The sequence below is a fragment of the Salmo salar genome, chromosome ssa14 (assembly GCF_905237065.1).
Source record: "Salmo salar chromosome ssa14, Ssal_v3.1, whole genome shotgun sequence".
In the NCBI taxonomy this organism is placed as follows: Eukaryota; Metazoa; Chordata; class Actinopteri; order Salmoniformes; family Salmonidae; genus Salmo; species Salmo salar.
The window spans coordinates 99,204,416-99,225,997 of record NC_059455.1 but is presented as its reverse complement, the minus strand read 5'-3'; the positions used below and the strand labels follow the sequence as shown (position 1 = coordinate 99,225,997).

Genomic DNA, 21,582 nt, shown 5'->3' with positions numbered 1-21,582 from the left:
CTTCACTGACTTAGTTAAATAAAGGTGGAAAACCCAGATTCTAACCATTTCCCTGTTCTGATTAGGTTGAAGTGTATTATAACTCGTACTGTGTTACTCTGTGGGTTTGTCCAAGGACCCGTGGTGGATGTGGTATCCACAGAAAGAGCCCGTTAGCTGGGTTTATTCCGGGTTTTATTCCGCCGTGGTTCATAGGCCAGAACGGTAGTAGTCACATGGTCTGGAACTTGGCATTCTGGGAAACAAACAGAGCAGTGGCTGGTGTATGAATAGCGTTCAACGTCAACGCCACTTACTATTGTGGCCAAAACGACTAGTAATAAGAGTCAGCTGGCTATCAGACGGACCCGGGAGACGCTCCGGTTATCACCGTGCACCAGGAAGAGAACAACAAGGTCAATGTTCGGTGACTGTGCCCGTTGGGCTGGATCAGGACTTTACACCGCCAGCAAAACATTTTCACAGAAATACGACAGAGGACTCGCAAAAGTTACGAGTCTTTGCACGGATTTATCTTTGGACCGTTTCCCGTATCGATACGTGTAGTTGGTTTGGATCAGACGTATTTAAGCGGTACCGTGACTTTCTGATCAGTTTGTTGTTGCCTTGTCTCGGTTTGTCAGATTAACATCGACCGATGCTTTTCAACGCAGTGATTTTTGTGACGGTAGCTGCTGTGTGTCATTTACGTTTTTCCTCCGATGATTCCAGGCGATGTGAAAACCTTGTTTTTCAGAAATCATTTCACTGGCATGTCTCCCAAATTAGTGTACCCAAGATCAAGAACTGTCACACTGGATGATCATTCATATGATGGAAACCCAGACTGGAAGAATTCTCCTTTTTGAAGCCTATGTGAACAGTTATCCTGTATGCTGAGGAATAGGAATGTGTCCCCATCCATAACCTTTCTCACCGTCACCACGTCATCCTAATTATCTCTCTGTTGTCATTATTTATGTTCAAGCGTCATCGTTTCTACAAAAAGGAAACCGGTAATATTCAAGTTTACAGCGCTCCGTCTTAAATCTGGGCACAACTAGTCAGAGTGACTGTCCATCTCCCTGAGACTCAGTTGTAGGGCAACGATGTGGGGCGCAGGGTCACCACCATCCCTGCAGGTCGTCCTAAAGGTCCTGAAACACGCCGCGGTCAGAGGACAGATCCAGCTGAACCGCTGGCTCCAGAGATCCACCCCGGACGACTGCGATAAAATAGACATCTTAATATGCAACGCCTTTGACGAGAGAGGAGGCGCCGTCGGGAAGTCAGACGGAGACCCGGAGAGCATCGTTGACACTGGCGTGTCATTCACCGGTGGCGGCGCCACCAACGGGGATTTCAGACACCCGTGTTGTATTACCACGTGTTGTTTCAAGAGCGCCCTCCTGGCGTGCATTCTGACAGCTGTGTGCTTCTCCTCCGTGGCTCTCGTCCGACAGTACCTCAAGGACCTTCTCCTCTGGGTGGAGAGCTTGGACAGCCTGGTTGGAGCCTTGCTGTTCATAGTTGGTCTGATCATCGTGTCCTTCCCATTCGGCTGGGGCTACATCGTACTGAACGTGGCTGCGGGGTACCTGTACGGCTTCGTGCTGGGTATGGGGCTGGTCATGGTGGGGGTGCTCATAGGTACCTTCCTGGCTCACCTGGTGTGTAAGAGACTGTTGACGACCTGGGTGGTCAACAAGGTGGGGAACTCTGAACAGCTCAGTGCTGTAATACGGGTGGTGGAGGGGGGGAGTGGACTCAAAGTTGTGGCCTTAGCGAGACTCACGCCCATTCCTTTTGGACTCCAGAATGCAGTTTTCTCAGTGAGTATGGTTGAAAATCTTACAAGTACAGTTTCTGATGGTGTCTTTGATCCTTTTCTCCATTGTCTGTGCAGGTGAGAAACGGGAACCAGAAAGTGCTTCCCAAATGGAACACTATTCCCTAAATAGTAGGGCTACACAATGAATTGCATTGGTATAGAAATTGTAATATTGACATGTGCAGTATGCATACTGCGATGTTTGTTTTTCTGGGTTACTCTTTGTACTCTCTCTCCCTCTACCAGCTGCTTCCCACACACAGGCCCTGCCCCCTGTCACTCAAACAGCTCAGTTCCAGGCTGTTCTGTTAGATCCAGGCTGGCTCCTCTGTTAGATCCAGGCTGGCTCCTCTGTTAGATCCAGGCTGGCTCCTCTGTTAGATCCAGGCTGGCTCCTCTGTTAGATCCAGGCTGGCTCCTCTGTTAGATCCAGGCTGGCTCCTCCTCTGTTAGGTCCAGGCTGGCTCCTCTGTTAGATCCAGGCTGGCTCTCCTCTGTTAGATCCAGGCTGGCTCCTCCTCTGTTAGATCCAGGCTGGCTCCTCCTCTGTTAGATCCAGGCTGGCTCCTCCTCTGTTAGGTCCAGGCTGGCTCCTCCTCTGTTAGATCCAGGCTGGCTCCTCCTCTGTTAGATCCAGGCTGGCTCCTCCTCTGTTAGATCCAGGCTGGCTCCTCCTCTGTTAGATCCAGGCTGGCTCCTCTGTTAGATCCAGGCTGGCTCCTCTGTTAGATCCAGGCTGGCTCCTCTGTTAGATCCAGGCTGGCTCCTCCTCTGTTAGATCCAGGCTGGCTCCTCCTCTGTTAGATCCAGGCTGGCTCCTCCTCTGTTAGATCCAGGCTGGCTCCTCCTCTGTTAGGTCCAGGCTGGCTCCTCCTCTGTTAGGTCCAGGCTGGCTCCTCCTCTGTTAGATCCAGGCTGGCTCCTCCTCTGTTAGATCCAGGCTGGCTCCTCCTCTGTTAGATCCAGGCTGGCTCCTCCTCTGTTAGATCCAGGCTGGCTCCTCCTCTGTTAGGTCCAGCCTGGCTCGTCCTCTGTTAGGTCCAGCCTGGCTCCTCCTCTGTTAGGTCCAGGCTGGCTCCTCCTCTGTTAGGTCCAGGCTGGCTCCTCCTCTGTTAGGTCCAGGCTGGCTCCTCCTCTGTTAGGTCCAGGTTGGCTCCTCCTCTGTTAGGTCCAGGCTGGCTCCTCCTCTGTTAGGTCCAGGCTGGCTCCTCCTCTGTTAGGTCCAGGCTGGCTCCTCCTCTGTTAGGTCCAGGCTGGCTCCTCCTCTGTTAGGTCCAGGCTGGCTCCTCCTCTGTTAGGTCCAGGCTGGCTCCTCCTCTGTTAGGTCCAGGCTGGCTCCTCCTCTGTTAGGTCCAGGCTCGACCTCCTCTGTTAGGTCCAGGCTGGCTCCTCCTCTGTTAGGTCCAGGCTGGCTCCTCCTCTGTTAGGTCCAGGCTGGCTCCTCCTCTGTTAGGTCCAGGCTGGCTCCTCCTCTGTTAGGTCCAGGCTGGCTCCTCCTCTGTTAGGTCCAGGCTGGCTCCTCCTCTGTTAGGTCCAGGCTGGCTCCTCCTCTGTTAGGTCCAGGCTGGCTCCTCCTCTGTTAGGTCCAGGCTGGCTCCTCCTCTGTTAGGTCCAGGCTGGCTCCTCCTCTGTTAGGTCCAGGCTGGCTCCTCCTCTGTTAGGTCCAGCCTGGCTCCTCCTCTGTTAGGTCCAGCCTGGCTCGTCCTCTGTTAGGTCCAGCCTGGCTCGTCCTCTGTTAGGTCCAGCCTGGCTCGTCCTCTGTTAGGTCCAGCCTGGCTCGTCCTCTGTTAGGTCCAGCCTGGCTCGTCCTCTGTTAGGTCCAGCCTGGCTCGTCCTCTGTTAGGTCCAGCCTGGCTCGTCCTCTGTTAGGTCCAGCCTGGCTCGTCCTCTGTTAGGTCCAGCCTGGCTCGTCCTCTGTTAGGTCCAGCCTGGCTCGTCCTCTGTTAGGTCCAGCCTGGCTCGTCCTCTGTTAGGTCCAGCCTGGCTCGTCCTCTGTTAGGTCCAGCCTGGCTCCTTCTCTGTTAGGTCCAGCCTGGCTCCTCCTCTGTTAGGTCCAGGCTGGCTCCTCCTCTGTTAGGTCCAGGCTGGCTCCTCCTCTGTTAGGTCCAGGCTGGCTCCTCCTCTGTTAGGTCCAGGCTGGCTCCTCCTCTGTTAGGTCCAGGCTGGCTCCTCCTCTGTTAGGTCCAGGCTGGCTCCTCCTCTGTTAGGTCCAGGCTGGCTCCTCCTCTGTTAGGTCCAGGCTGGCTCCTCCTCTGTTAGGTCCAGGCTGGCTCCTCCTCTGTTAGGTCCAGGCTGGCTCCTCCTCTGTTAGGTCCAGGCTGGCTCCTCCTCTGTTAGGTCCAGGCTGGCTCCTCCTCTGTTAGGTCCAGGCTCGACCTCCTCTGTTAGGTCCAGGCTGGCTCCTCCTCTGTTAGGTCCAGGCTGGCTCCTCCTCTGTTAGGTCCAGGCTGGCTCCTCCTCTGTTAGGTCCAGGCTCGACCTCCTCTGTTAGGTCCAGGCTGGGTCCTCCTCTGTTAGGTCCAGGCTGGCTCCTCCTCTGTTAGGTCCAGGCCGGCTCCTCCTCTGTTAGGTCCAGGCTGGCTCCTCCTCTGTTAGGTCCAGGCTGGCTCCTCCTCTGTTAGGTCCAGGCTGGCTCCTCCTCTGTTAGGTCCAGGCTGGCTCCTCCTCTGTTAGGTCCAGGCTGGCTCCTCCTCTGTTAGGTCCAGGCTGGCTCCTCCTCTGTTAGGTCCAGGCCGGCTCCTCCTCTGTTAGGTCCAGGCCGGCTCCTCCTCTGTTAGGTCCAGGCCGGCTCCTCCTCTGTTAGGTCCAGGCCGGCTCCTCCTCTGTTAGGTCCAGGCCGGCTCCTCCTCTGTTAGGTCCAGGCTCGACCTCCTCTGTTAGGTCCAGGCTGGCTCCTCCTCTGTTAGGTCCAGGCTGGCTCCTCCTCTGTTAGGTCCAGGCTGGCTCCTCCTCTGTTAGGTCCAGGCTGGCTCCTCCTCTGTTAGGTCCAGGCTGGCTCCTCCTCTGTTAGGTCCAGGCTGGCTCCTCCTCTGTTAGGTCCAGGCTGGCTCCTCCTCTGTTAGGTCCAGGCTGGCTCCTCCTCTGTTAGGTCCAGCCTGGCTCCTCCTCTGTTAGGTCCAGGCTGGCTCGTCCTCTGTTAGGTCCAGGCTGGCTCGTCCTCTGTTAGGTCCAGCCTGGCTCGTCCTCTGTTAGGTCCAGCCTGGCTCGTCCTCTGTTAGGTCCAGGCTGGCTCGTCCTCTGTTAGGTCCAGGCTGGCTCCTCCTCTGTTAGGTCCAGCCTGGCTCGTCCTCTGTTAGGTCCAGCCTGGCTCGTCCTCTGTTAGGTCCAGGCTGGCTCGTCCTCTGTTAGGTCCAGGCTGGCTCGTCCTCTGTTAGGTCCAGGCTGGCTCGTCCTCTGTTAGGTCCAGGCTGGCTCCTTCTCTGTTAGGTCCAGGCTGGCTCCTCCTCTGTTAGGTCCAGGCTGGCTCCTCCTCTGTTAGGTCCAGGCTGGCTCCTCCTCTGTTAGGTCCAGGCTGGCTCCTCCTCTGTTAGGTCCAGGCCGGCTCCTCCTCTGTTAGGTCCAGGCCGGCTCCTCCTCTGTTAGGTCCAGGCCGGCTCCTCCTCTGTTAGGTCCAGGCCGGCTCCTCCTCTGTTAGGTCCAGGCCGGCTCCTCCTCTGTTAGGTCCAGGCTGGCTCCTCCTCTGTTAGGTCCAGGCTGGCTCCTCCTCTGTTAGGTCCAGGCCGGCTCCTCCTCTGTTAGGTCCAGGCTCGACCTCCTCTGTTAGGTCCAGGCTCGACCTCCTCTGTTAGGTCCAGGCTGGCTCCTCCTCTGTTAGGTCCAGGCTGGCTCCTCCTCTGTTAGGTCCAGGCTCGACCTCCTCTGTTAGGTCCAGGCTGGCTCCTCCTCTGTTAGGTCCAGGCTGGCTCCTCCTCTGTTAGGTCCAGGCTGGCATATTATTGTGGATGATGTTCTGTTAGGTCAAATACAGTCAACACATTGTTACAAACAAGAATGATGCCGCTTTCCACCTTGCTTCTTAATATAAATCATTATATTTATATTATTCCAACAGTTCACCCAAGTGTTTTTATGTAGATTTAAAAAATGTTTTATTAAATCGGAATTAGATTTCTTTTACCCACATTCAGCCGTACTACGTATTGCACTATAAAGGGAATAGGGTGTCATTTGAGACAGAGGCCGCCAGCGAGGGTGGTCGACCACCTAGTGGATGTGCAGGCCTTTGTTCCAGCCCTGCTCCAACATACTTTAATGACTCAGCTAATGTAGCCTAGGTCCTGATGAGAAGCTGATTTGCAGTATCAGGTGTGTTCGAGCAGGGCTGGAACACAAGCCTGCACACTTAGGAGAACAGGGCCGGGCGTTCCCGGGAGAACGGGGCTGGGACGTTCCCAAAGCTACACACACTAGGCTAGGGCTGTGCAGAATACTCTGACACAATGTGTATTGTATCAGATATGGAGAAATATGACTACGACAAGTATTTCTTTTTAAATGATCTGTGATCAGAAAAAAAAGTCATTTCCAGCTGCCAGCACACATCTCTTTCACTCAAACAGTGTGAAGCTCTGTGTTCTCTAAATAACTATTGGCTACTTCTTCTGTCTGCAAAGAAACGGGCGGGCTATCGGTTGAAACCTTTGCAACGATTGGATTAGAACAAGCCACTGCTCTCATTTCTCCACACACACACACACACACACACACACACACACTGTTTCAGTCACTCGTCTCAGGGCACGAGTCTCCCTTTTCCCCAGACGTCATGTAGGAATCAGAATTCCCAGCTAGTCATTGTTGAATCTAGTTGTTTCCTGTCGTCTTGTCTGAGGCCATATGGATGTTTTAGTCCGTCTGCTTGGTCTGTTGGTGTAATTATTCCATTGCGGACGACGCCTGTTGTTATGCTGTGATCCAAGCCCATGCTTCTAGTTGTTATTGTCATTGCTCCTTGTCCAAGCAAGTTTACTGAACGACAGGTCATTTAGTAAATTAAATCAAATGTTGTGAAATAAGTGTGGGGAGAGAAGTTTTGCTCCTCTCTAAAGTGAACCAATATATGGTGAATTATCCTAGCTTCATCTAAATGTGTCTGGAAGAAATGCAGACCGTAGTAGTCTGCCATGCATTAGGCTGTTTACAGTATAAACCTGCCTACTGCAGGCCTAGCTGCTGTTTACACAAACTGGACCTACTGCAGGCCAAGCTGCTGTTTACAGTATAAACCTACCTACTGCAACCCTAGCTGCTGTTTACAGTATAAACCTACCTACTGCAGGCCTAGCTGCTGTTTACAGTATAAACCTGCCTACTGCAGCCCTAGCTGCTGTTTACACAAACTGGACCTACTGCAGGCCAAGCTGCTGTTTACAGTATAAACCTACCTACTGCAGGCCTAGCTGCTGTTTACAGTATAAATCTGCCTACTGCAGCCCTAGCTGCTGTTTACACAAACTGGACCTACTGCAGGCCAAGCTGCTGTTTACACAGACTGGACCTACTGCAGCCCTAGCTGCTGTTTACACAGACTGGACCTACTGCAGGCCTAGCTGCTGTTTACAGATAGACCTGGCCTACTGCAGCCCTAGCTGCTGTTTACACAGACTGGACCTACTGCAGGCCAAGCTGCTGTTTACGTATAGACCGTACCTACTGCAGCCCTAGCTGCTGTTTACAGTATAAACTGGACCTACTGCAGCCCTAGCTGCTGTTTACACAAACTGGACCTACTGCAGGCCAAGCTGCTGTTTACACAGACTGGACCTACTGCAGCCCTAGCTGCTGTTTACACAGACTGGACCTACTGCAGCCCTAGCTGCTGTTTACACAGACTGGACCTACTGCAGCCCTAGCTGCTGTTTACACAGACTGGACCTACTGCAGCCCTAGCTGCTGTTTACACAGACTGGACCTACTGCAGCCCTAGCCGCTGTTTACACAGACTGGACCTACTGCAGGCCAAGCCGCTGTTTACACAGACTGGACCTACTGCAGCCCTAGCCGCTGTTTACACAGACTGGACCTACTGCAGCCCTAGCTGCTGTTTACACAGACTGGACCTACTGCAGGCCAAGCTGCTGTTTACACAGACTGGACCTACTGCAGCCCTAGCTGCTGTTTACACAGACTGGACCTACTGCAGCCCTAGCTGCTGTTTACACAGACTGGACCTACTGCAGCCCTAGCTGCTGTTTACACAGACTGGACCTACTGCAGCCCTAGCTGCTGTTTACACAGACTGGACCTACTGCAGGCCAAGCTGCTGTTTACACAGACTGGACCTACTGCAGCCCTAGCTGCTGTTTACACAAACTGGACCTACTGCAGGCCAAGCTGCTGTTTACACAGACTGGACCTACTGCAGCCCTAGCTGCTGTTTACACAGACTGGACCTACTGCAGCCCTAGCTGCTGTTTACACAGACTGGACCTACTGCAGCCCTAGCTGCTGTTTACACAGACTGGACCTACTGCAGCCCTAGCTGCTGTTTACACAGACTGGACCTACTGCAGCCCTAGCTGCTGTTTACACAAACTGGACCTACTGCAGCCCAAGCTGCTGTTTACACAGACTGGACCTACTGCAGCCCTAGCTGCTGTTTACACAAACTGGACCTGCTGCAGGCCAAGCTGCTGTTTACACAAACTGGACCTGCTGCAGCCCTAGCTGCTGTTTACACAGACTGGACCTACTGCAGCCCTAGCTGCTGTTTACACAGACTGGACCTACTGCAGCCCTAGCTGCTGCTTACACAGACTGGACCTACTGCAGCCCTAGCTGCTGTTTACACAGACTGGACCTACTGCAGCCCTAGCTGCTGTTTACACAGACTGGACCTACTGCAGCCCTAGCTGCTGTTTACACAGACTGGACCTACTGCAGCCCTAGCTGCTGTTTACACAGACTGGACCTACTGCAGCCCTAGCTGCTGTTTACACAGACTGGACCTACTGCAGCCCTAGCTGCTGTTTACACAAACTGGACCTACTGCAGCCCTAGCTGCTGTTTACACAGACTGGACCTACTGCAGCCCTAGCTGCTGTTTACACAAACTGGACCTACTGCAGGCCAAGCTGCTGTTTACACAGACTGGACCTACTGCAGCCCTAGCTGCTGTTTACACAGACTGGACCTACTGCAGCCCTAGCTGCTGTTTACACAGACTGGACCTACTGCAGCCCTAGCTGCTGTTTACACAGACTGGACCTACTGCAGCCCTAGCTGCTGTTTACACAGACTGGACCTACTGCAGGCCAAGCTGCTGTTTACACAGACTGGACCTACTGCAGCCCTAGCTGCTGTTTACACAGACTGGACCTACTGCAGCCCTAGCTGCTGTTTACACAGACTGGACCTACTGCAGCCCTAGCTGCTGTTTACACAAACTGGACCTACTGCAGCCCTAGCTGCTGTTTACACAGACTGGACCTACTGCAGCCCTAGCTGCTGTTTACACAGACTGGACCTACTGCAGCCCTAGCTGCTGTTTACACAGACTGGACCTACTGCAGCCCTAGCTGCTGTTTACACAGACTGGACCTACTGCAGCCCTAGCTGCTGTTTACACAGACTGGACCTACTGCAGCCCTAGCTGCTGTTTACACAGACTGGACCTACTGCAGCCCTAGCTGCTGTTTACACAGAACTGGACCTACTGCAGCCCTAGCTGCTGTTTACACAGACTGGACCTACTGCAGCCCTAGCTGCTGTTTACACAAACTGGACCTACTGCAGCCCTAGCTGCTGTTTACACAGACTGGACCTACTGCAGCCCTAGCTGCTGTTTACACAAACTGGACCTACTGCAGCCCTAGCTGCTGTTTACACAGACTGGACCTACTGCAGCCCTAGCTGCTGTTTACACAGACTGGACCTACTGCAGGCCAAGCTGCTGTTTACACAGACTGGACCTACTGCAGCCCTAGCTGCTGTTTACACAGACTGGACCTACTGCAGCCCTAGCTGCTGTTTACACAGACTGGACCTACTGCAGCCCTAGCTGCTGTTTACACAAACTGGACCTACTGCAGGCCAAGCTGCTGTTTACACAGACTGGACCTACTGCAGCCCTAGCTGCTGTTTACACAGACTGGACCTACTGCAGCCCTAGCTGCTGTTTACACAGACTGGACCTACTGCAGCCCTAGCTGCTGTTTACACAGACTGGACCTACTGCAGCCCTAGCTGCTGTTTACACAGACTGGACCTACTGCAGCCCTAGCTGCTGTTTACACAGACTGGACCTACTGCAGCCCTAGCTGCTGTTTACACAGACTGGACCTACTGCAGCCCTAGCTGCTGTTTACACAGACTGGACCTACTGCAGCCCTAGCTGCTGTTTACACAGACTGGACCTACTGCAGCCCTAGCTGCTGTTTACACAGACTGGACCTACTGCAGCCCTAGCTGCTGTTTACACAGACTGGACCTACTGCAGCCCTAGCTGCTGTTTACACAGACTGGACCTACTGCAGGCCAAGCTGCTGTTTACACAAACTGGACCTACTGCAGCCCTAGCTGCTGTTTACTACAAACTGGACCTACTGCAGCCCTAGCTGCTGTTTACAGACAAACTGGACCTACTGCAGCCCTAGCTGCTGTTTACACAAACTGGACCTACTGCAGGCCAAGCTGCTGTTTACACAGACTGGACCTACTGCAGCCCTAGCTGCTGTTTACACAGACTGGACCTACTGCAGCCCTAGCTGCTGTTTACACAGACTGGACCTACTGCAGCCCTAGCTGCTGTTTACACAGACTGGACCTACTGCAGCCCTAGCTGCTGTTTACACAGACTGGACCTACTGCAGCCCTAGCTGCTGTTTACACAGACTGGACCTACTGCAGCCCTAGCTGCTGTTTACACAGACTGGACCTACTGCAGCCCTAGCTGCTGTTTACACAGACTGGACCTACTGCAGCCCTAGCTGCTGTTTACACAGACTGGACCTACTGCAGCCCTAGCTGCTGTTTACACAGACTGGACCTACTGCAGCCCTAGCCGCTGTTTACACAGACTGGACCTACTGCAGCCCTAGCCGCTGTTTACACAGACTGGACCTACTGCAGCCCTAGCCGCTGTTTACACAGACTGGACCTACTGCAGCCCTAGCCGCTGTTTACACAGACTGGACCTACTGCAGCCCTAGCTGCTGTTTACACAGACTGGACCTACTGCAGCCCTAGCTGCTGTTTACACAGACTGGACCTACTGCAGCCCTAGCTGCTGTTTACACAGACTGGACCTACTGCAGCCCTAGCTGCTGTTTACACAGACTGGACCTACTGCAGCCCTAGCTGCTGTTTACACAGACTGGACCTACTGCAGCCCTAGCTGCTGTTTACACAGACTGGACCTACTGCAGCCCTAGCTGCTGTTTACACAGACTGGACCTACTGCAGCCCTAGCTGCTGTTTACACAGACTGGACCTACTGCAGCCCAAGCTGCTGTTTACACAGACTGGACCTACTGCAGCCCTAGCTGCTGTTTACACAAACTGGACCTACTGCAGGCCTAGCTGCTGTTTACACAGACTGGACCTACTGCAGGCCAAGCTGCTGTTTACACAGACTGGACCTACTGCAGCCCTAGCTGCTGTTTACACAGACTGGACCTACTGCAGCCCTAGCTGCTGTTTACACAGACTGGACCTACTGCAGCCCTAGCTGCTGTTTACACAGACTGGACCTGCTGCAGCCCTAGCTGCTGTTTACACAGACTGGACCTACTGCAGCCCTAGCTGCTGTTTACACAGACTGGACCTACTGCAGCCCTAGCTGCTGTTTACACAGACTGGACCTACTGCAGGCCAAGCTGCTGTTTACACAGACTGGACCTACTGCAGCCCTAGCTGCTGTTTACACAGACTGGACCTACTGCAGCCCTAGCTGCTGTTTACACAGACTGGACCTACTGCAGCCCTAGCTGCTGTTTACACAGACTGGACCTACTGCAGCCCTAGCTGCTGTTTACACAGACTGGACCTACTGCAGCCCTAGCTGCTGTTTACACAGACTGGACCTACTGCAGCCCTAGCTGCTGTTTACACAAACTGGACCTACTGCAGCCCTAGCTGCTGTTTACACAAACTGGACCTACTGCAGCCCTAGCTGCTGTTTACACAGACTGGACCTACTGCAGCCCAAGCTGCTGTTTACACAGACTGGACCTACTGCAGCCCTAGCTGCTGTTTACACAGACTGGACCTACTGCAGCCCTAGCTGCTGTTTACACAAACTGGACCTACTGCAGGCCAAGCTGCTGTTTACACAAACTGGACCTACTGCAGCCCTCGCTGCTGTTTACACAGACTGGCCCTACTGCAGCCCTAGCTGCTGTTTACACAGACTGGACCTACTGCAGCCCTAGCTGCTGTTTACACAGACTGGACCTACTGCAGCCCTAGCTGCTGTTTACACAAACTGGACCTACTGCAGGCCAAGCTGCTGTTTACACAGACTGGACCTACTGCAGCCCTAGCTGCTGTTTACACAGACTGGACCTACTGCAGGCCTAGCTGCTGTTTACAGTATAAACCTACCTACTGCAGGCCTAGCTGCTGTTTACAGTATAAACCTACCTACTGCAGCCCTAGCTGCTGTTTACACAAACTGGACCTACTGCAGCCCTAGCTGCTGTTTACACAAACTGGACCTACCTACTGCAGCCCTAGCTGCTGTTTACACAGACTGGACCTACTGCAGCCCTAGCTGCTGTTTACACAGACTGGACCTACTGCAGGCCTAGCTGCTGTTTACAGTATAAACCTGCCTACTGCAGCCCTAGCTGCTGTTTACACAGACTGGACCTACTGCAGCCCTAGCTGCTGTTTACACAAACTGGACCTACTGCAGGCCAAGCTGCTGTTTACACAGACTGGACCTACTGCAGCCCTAGCTGCTGTTTACACAAACTGGACCTACTGCAGCCCTAGCTGCTGTTTACACAGACTGGACCTACTGCAGCCCTAGCTGCTGTTTACACAAACTGGACCTACTGCAGGCCAAGCTGCTGTTTACAGTATAAACCTACCTACTGCAGGCCTAGCTGCTATTTACACAGACTGGACCTACAGCAGCCCTAGCTGCTGTTTACACAGACTGGACCTACTGCAGCCCTAGCTGCTGTTTACACAAACTGGACCTACTGCAGGCCAAGCTGCTGTTTACACAGACTGGACCTACTGCAGCCCTAGCTGCTGTTTACACAAACTGGACCTACTGCAGCCCTAGCTGCTGTTTACACAGACTGGACCTACTGCAGCCCTAGCTGCTGTTTACACAAACTGGACCTACTGCAGCCCTAGCTGCTGTTTACACAGACTGGACCTACTGCAGCCCTAGCTGCTGTTTACACAAACTGGACCTACTGCAGGCCAAGCTGCTGTTTACACAGACTGGACCTACTGCAGCCCTAGCTGCTGTTTACACAGACTGGACCTACTGCAGGCCAAGCTGCTGTTTACACAGACTGGACCTACTGCAGCCCTAGCTGCTGTTTACACAGACTGGACCTACTGCAGGCCAAGCTGCTGTTTACACAGACTGGACCTACTGCAGCCCTAGCTGCTGTTTACACAAACTGGACCTACTGCAGCCCTAGCTGCTGTTTACACAGACTGGACCTACTGCAGCCCTAGCTGCTGTTTACACAAACTGGACCTACTGCAGGCCAAGCTGCTGTTTACACAGACTGGACCTACTGCAGCCCTAGCTGCTGTTTACACAGACTGGACCTACTGCAGGCCAAGCTGCTGTTTACACAGACTGGACCTACTGCAGCCCAAGCTGCTGTTTACACAGACTGGACCTACTGCAGCCCTAGCTGCTGTTTACACAAACTGGACCTACTGCAGGCCAAGCTGCTGTTTACACAGACTGGACCTACTGCAGCCCTAGCTGCTGTTTACACAGACTGGACCTACTGCAGCCCTAGCTGCTGTTTACACAGACTGGACCTACTGCAGGCCAAGCTGCTGTTTACACAGACTGGACCTACTGCAGCCCTAGCTGCTGTTTACACAGACTGGACCTACTGCAGCCCTAGCTGCTGTTTACACAGACTGGACCTACTGCAGCCCTAGCTGCTGTTTACACAGACTGGACCTACTGCAGGCCAAGCTGCTGTTTACACAGACTGGACCTACTGCAGCCCTAGCTGCTGTTTACACAAACTGGACCTACTGCAGGCCAAGCTGCTGTTTACAGTATAAACTGGACAGTACAAAAAAAAGCTGAAGTAAACTTTAAACACAGATGTACTTTTCTGAGATCCTTTTATTTATAGGTTTAGATGTTCAAGAGTGGCCCGTAACCCCAAATAATAATTCCCAGGTCTGAGTACCAGTCTCTTTATCTAGCATTCCACTCCTTGCCACTCCTTGTCATTGCCAAAGAGAATGGGCTTTCTCTACGTTCATGTCGGTAGCCATGAAGTGTTTTGAAAGACTGGTCATGGCTTTCAACACCATCATCGTGCCAGGAAACCCTAGACCCACTCTAATTCACGTACCGCCCCGACAGATCCACAGATGACGCAATCTCAATCGCACTCCATACTGGTTTTCAAATTGTATCAGAGTAAAATGTAGCCTAATATCTTGAATCCCCACCCCTCATAGCCTGGTTCCTCTCTAGGTTTCTTCCTAGGTTTTTGGCCTTTCTAGGGAGTTTTTCCTAGCCACCGTGCTTCTACACCTGCATTGCTTGCTGTTTGGGGTTTTAGGCTGGGTTTCTGTACAGCACTTTGAGATATCAGCTGATGTACGAAGGGCTATATAAATACACTTGATTTGATTGTGTTGGTAATCATATTTAAATATGCGTGTTTTCATAATGACTGCAGATATCGTTAGCATAGACGGTAGGCCTAAAAAATAAAAATTGTTTGATTTTTCTATGCTTCCCAAATGTTCCAGATAATCGAGTGTAATCCCCCCCCATCTACCAATCTTAGACATTAGCATGATATTGCATTTTAAATGGGCAAGATGTATTTTAATTAGGCTAGGTTACGCTACATATGTCAACCCTTCTATTGCTTTATGAAGATCAGCAGGATGTCGGATTAGGTTCAGGTTGTAGTAATATACTCCGTAGCTTTAGTCGAAAACAACAAAGGAACATATTGAGCAGTCAGTCTCTTACAAACGTGGACATGAGTTGTTTTGACAGCACACATTGTTTAGTATCAAAACACTGCTTCCACCCAGGTGTAACAGACCAGCTGTTCTGGACAGACCAGATTGACTACTGTAGGTGACAGCAGCTGTTCTGGACAGACCAGATTGACTACTGTAGGTGACAGCAGCTGTTCTGGACAGACCAGATTGACTACTGTAGGTGACAGCAGCTGTTCTGGACAGACCAGATTGACTACTGTAGGTGACAGCAGCTGTTCTGGACAGACCACATTGACTACTGTAGGGGACAGCAGCTGTTCTGGACAGACCAGATTGACTACTGTAGGGGACAGCAGCTGTTCTGGACAGACCAGATTGACTACTGTAGGGGACAGCAGCTGTTCTGGACAGACCAGATTGACTACTGTAGGGGACAGCAGCTGTTCTGGACAGACCAGATTGACTACTGTAGGTGACAGCAGCTGTTCTGGACAGACCAGATTGACTACTGTAGGGGACAGCAGCTGTTCTGGACAGACCAGATTGACTACTGTAGGTGACAGCAGCTGTTCTGGACAGACCAGATTGACTACTGTAGGGGACAGCAGCTGTTCTGGACAGACCAGATTGACTACTGTAGGGGACAGCAGCTGTTCTGGACAGACCAGATTGACTACTGTAGGGGACAGCAGCTGTTCTGGACAGACCAGATTGACTACTGTAGGGGACAGCAGCTGTTCTGGACAGACCACATTGACTACTGTAGGGGACAGCAGCTGTTCTGGACAGACCACATTGACTACTGTAGGGGACAGCAGCTGTTCTGGACAGACCACATTGACTACTGTAGATGACATCATAACTACTAACTTTCATCTGATACCTTCTAGTAGCTACGTTTGCTCGTTCAGTAGATCATTTTTGGTATGTCCTGTGTACCTGGATACTGGGAGAAAGAGAGCCCTAATGCCTGTTATGGTGGCTTGGATAGATTGGCTACGGCTGTTTTTTAATGAAAGGGTTAGCGTTTTGGTTGGATAGTGCCTTCACTGTGACCGTACAGATGATCTTGCTTACTGTCCAGTTTGATTTGTCCAACTGCAACCTGTAACTATTTATAAACTTACATTTTTCTGGTTGGCGTGACTTAAGATGGTTCTAGAGTTGTTGCATGTCAGAGTGGCTTTCTTAGCCTACTGTAGTTGCAAAATAGGTAGCATTTAGCATTTTATAGTTATATAAAATAGGTAGCATTTAGCATTTTGTAGTTATGCAAAATAGGTAGCATTTAGCATTTTGTAGTTATGCAAAATAGGTAGCATTTAGCATTTTGTAGTTATGCAAAATAGGTAGCATTTAGCATTTTGTAGTTATGCAAAATAGGTAGCATTTTGTATTTTGTAGTTATGCAAAATAGGTAGCATTTTGTAGTTATATAAAATAGGTAGCATTTTGTAGTTATATAAAATAGGTAGCATTTTGTTTGGGTAGTACCCTAACCTTACAGACCCAGGAGTGTCATTTTCCTTTAGCCGTTCAGGAGTCCGCGAGGCCTACAGCATCACACAAATATAGACTTGAAACTAGGTTGTGTTTCAAGCTGGGTGGCATACGACGGTTACAGAGTTGCTGCTAATGACGTTGGAGTTGCCACTTCTAAAATCAAAGTTTTAGAGTTTGTTCACAGTTTATCTTCAACAAAATCAAGCGTCATCCACTCTTGAAAGGGGAACTAGACTAATGTTTTCCATATTCATTTTACTGCTGTAGAACTGAAGCCACACACGTAGAGAAACCTGACCGAGCCTAACAGCCTTATAGGAGTTTGCTACAGCGTTACCGCTGCCACCCTACTGTTTGCATAATCATTTATTTATTCCACAGTTGAGTTCAGACATGAACATACAGTTCAGGAAGTATTCAGTCTTTTGACTTTTTTTCCCCACATTTTTGTTGTTGTTACAGCTTGAATTTAAAATGGATTACATTGAGATTTGGTGTCACAAGTGGAATGATGTTTTTAGATTTTTTTTTTTTGTTTTACAAATTAATAAAAAATTTAAAGCTGAAGTCCTGAGTCAATAAGTATATAAACCCTTTTATGGGAAGCCTAAATAAGTTCAGGAGTACAGAACTGCTAGTCACATAAGTGTCATGGACTCACTCTGTGTGCAATGATAGTGTTTTAACATGATTGTTGAATGACTACCTCATCTCTGTACACCACACATACAATTATCTGTAAGGTCCCTCAGTCGAGCTGTGAATTTCAAACACACATTCAACCACAAAGACCAGGGAGGTTTTCCAATGCCTCGCAAAGAAGGGCTCCTATTGGTAGATGGGTAAAAAATGAAGTAGACATTTGAATATGCCTTTGAGCATGGTGAAGTTATTAATTACACTTTGGATGGTGTATCAATACACCCAGTCACTACAAAGATACAGGCGTCCTTCCTAACTCAGTTGATGGAGAGGAAGGAAACCGCTCAGGGATTTCACCACGAGGCCGATGGTGACGTTAAAACCGTGTTTTTAATGGATGTGATGGGAGGAAACTGAGGATGGATCCAGAAATGAAACTTCATGTCCTGAATACAAAGCATTATGTTTGGGGCAAATCCAACACAACACATCCCTGAGTACCATTCTTCATATTCTCAAGCATGGTGGTGGCTGCATCATGTTATGGGTATGCTTGTCATCAGCAAGGACTAGGGAGTTGTTTAGGATAAAAAGAAACAGAATAGAGCTAAGAACAGGCAACATCCTACATGAAACCCTGGATCAGTCTGCTTTCCACCAGACACTGGGAGATATTCACCTTTCAGCAGGACAATAACCTAAAACACAAGGCCAAATATACACTGGAGTTGCTTACCAAGACGACATTGAATGTTCCTAAGGGGCCGAGTTACAATTTTGACTTAAATTGGCTTGAAAATCTATAGCAGCACTTGAAAATGACTGTCTAGCAATGATCAACAACCAACTTGACAGAGCTTGAAGAATTTTAAAAAGAATAATTTGCAAATATTGTACTATCCAGGTGTGCAAAGCTCTCGGAGACTTACCCAGAAAAACTCACAGCTGTAATCGCTTCCAAAGGTGATTCTAACATGTATTGACTCGGGGGTGTAAATACTTACGTAAATGAGATTCATGTTCATGAAATCATTAAAATCCTAGACGGAAAATATTTACACAAGAAGCAACCTAATATCACACAGTCATTTAGCAATTTGCAAAAATTTGTCTAAAAACATGTTTTTCACTTTGTGATAATGGGGTTTGTGTGTAGATGGGGGGGGGGGGGGGGACCTGTTTAATTGAGGCTGTAACACAACAACATGGAATCAGTCAGGGGGGTGTGAATACTTTCTGAAGGTACTGTGTCCTCCTCCCAGTATTTCACTGTAGTAATTATGTTCCATCCTTTTCTCCTGACTGAGCTTGTGTCCCAAATAGCCCCCTATTCATTGTATAGTGAGGTGAGTGAGTCGTATAGGATTGTAGTTTTCATTTGACCTAAACCAGTCAGCAGGTCATACTTTACAGCTTCACTGTGGGCCCTGGTCAAAAGTAGTGGGCTGTGGGCACTGGTCAAAAGTAGTGGGCTGTGGGCCCTGTCTGGTTAACGGCAGTGGGCTGTGGGCCCTGTCTGGTTAACGGCAGTGGGCCCTGCCTGGTTAACGGCAGTGGGCTGTGGGCCCTGCCTGGTTAACGGCAGTGGGCTGTGGGCCCTGCCTGGTTAACGGCAGTGGGCCCTGCCTGGTTAACGGCAGTGGGCTGTTGGAAATGCGGTGCCATTTGGGATATGGACACTGAGGGACTTGGATATTGGACTTGGAAGTTCCCTGTCCAATGGTTAAAATGTCCCACCCTTGACGCCAGAGCCTGTATTCACAAACGTAGCCCAGAAATATTTTCGCTATCTATCTCAGATTCTTCTGGTAATTCTCACAGTAACTTCATTGGAAGGAACGATGTTTGGCATTTCTTTTGTCTCTAGATCCTCTGTATCACAAACCATTTTTTTTTTTTTTAAGTCGCAATGAAAGCAGCTATTTTAGGCCCGATTCAGACCCATCCATGCCTCCTGTAAGACCCAATGATCTTGGTATCATTACATTCCTTTACAGCAGACTCTCATATGGAGTGATTCTGAAATACAATTCACTGGGTTGGTGGTGCTTCTAAAAAAAAACGTATCCTTACAGCACCTTTTAGAGTTAGCAGGATTCCTACTGGACTTGTGGTGTACTTCAGATTGTAGATCGGACCTAAAATGGCTTCTTTCATAAGGATTTTCTAATTGTTCATGTCAATCTGAGATACCAAAACATATTATCAACATGGAATCGCTGGGCAAAGTTCTCTGTCGAAAGGTTATAACGTCCCTCCCAGGACAGGAGCCAAGACGAGACTGCCCTTTGACCCTCCACTCTGCCAAAACACTGACGCTTCCAAATCACAACACTGACGCTCCCAAATCGCGTCAGTGACATCACAATACCCTACAATGACATCACAATACCCTACAATGACATCACAATACCCCACAATGACATCACACTTTCCCACAATGACATCACAATACCCTACAATGACATCACACTACCCCACAATGACATCACAATACCCTACAATGACATCACAATACCCCACAATGACATCACAATGACATCACACTACCCCACAATGACATCACACTACCCCACAATGACATCACACTTTCCCACAATGACATCACAATACCCTACAATGACATCACACTACCCCACAATGACATCACAATACCCTACAATGACATCACAATACCCCACAATGACATCACAATGACATCACACTACCCCACAATGACATCACAATACCCCACAATGACATCACACTACCCCACAATGACATCACAATACCCTACAATGACATCACAATACCCTACAATGACATCACAATACCCTACAATGACATCACAATACCCCACAATGACATTACACTACCCCACAATGACATTACACTACCCCACAATGACATCACAATACCCTACAATGACATCACAATACCCCACAATGACATCACACTTTCCCACAATGACATCACAATACCCTACAATGACATCACACTACCCCACAATGACATCACAATACCCTACAATGACATCACAATACCCCACAATGACATCACAATGACATCACACTACCCCACAATGACATCACAATACCCTACAATGACATCACACTACCCCACAATGACATCACACTTTCCCACAATGACATCACAATACCCTACAATGACATCACACTACCCCACAATGACATCACAATACCCTACAATGACATCACAATACCCTACAATGACATCACAATGACATCACACTACCCCACAATGACATCACAATACCCCACAATGACATCACACTACCCCACAATGACATCACAATACCCTACAATGACATCACACTACCCCACAATGACATCACAATACCCTACAATGACATCACAATACCCCACAATGACAATACACTACCCCACAATGACATCACAATACCCCACAATGACATCACACTACCCCACAATGACATCACAATACCCTACAATGACATCACAATACCCCACAATGACATCACAATGACATCACACTACCCCACAATGACATCACACTACCCCACAATGACATCACAATACCCCACAATGACATCACAATACCCCACAATGACATCACACTACCCCACAATGACATCACAATACCCTACAATGACATCACAATACCCCACAATGACATCACAATGACATCACACTACCCCACAATGACATCACACTACCCCACAATGACATCACAATACCCCACAATGACATCACAATACCCCACAAGGACATCACAATACCCTACAATGACATCACACTACCCCACAATGACATCACAATACCCTACAATGACATCACAATACCCCACAATGACATCACAATACCCTACAATGACATCACACTACCCCACAATGACATCACAATACCCTACAATGACATCACAATACCCCACAATGACATCACACTACCCCACAATGACATCACAATACCCCACAATGACATCACAATACCCCACAATGACATCACAATACCCTACAATGACATCACACTACCCCACAATGACATCACAATACCCTACAATGACATCACAATACCCTACAATGACATCACACTACCCCACAATGACATCACAATACCCTACAATGACATCACAATACCCTACAATGACATCACAATACCCCACAATGACATCACACTACCCTACAATGACATCACAATACCCCACAATGACATCACAATACCCTACAATGACATCACAATACCCCACAATGACATCACACTTTCCCACAATGACATCACAATACCCTACAATGACATCACACTACCCCACAATGACATCACAATACCCTACAATGACATCACAATACCCCACAATGACATCACAATGACATCACACTACCCCACAATGACATCACAATACCCCACAATGACATCACACTACCCCACAATGACATCACAATACCCTACAATGACATCACACTACCCCACAATGACATCACAATACCCTACAATGACATCACAATACCCCACAATGACAATACACTACCCCACAATGACATCACAATA

The 21,582-nt window shown here is 49.7% G+C and overlaps 1 protein-coding gene across 1 annotated transcript in view; it reads left to right on the top strand.

Annotated features, from left to right (window-relative positions):
* The first annotated feature begins 229 nt into the window (after nt 1–229).
* Nucleotides 230–21,582, top strand: part of LOC106570755 (transmembrane protein 64) — a 32,797-nt gene continuing 11,444 nt past the window's right edge. The window contains exon 1 of the mRNA XM_014143242.2: nt 230–1,811. Within this exon, the coding sequence (XP_013998717.1) occupies nt 1,089–1,811 (723 nt within the window). The 5' untranslated portion in view covers nt 230–1,088. The remainder of the gene's footprint in view (nt 1,812–21,582) is intronic.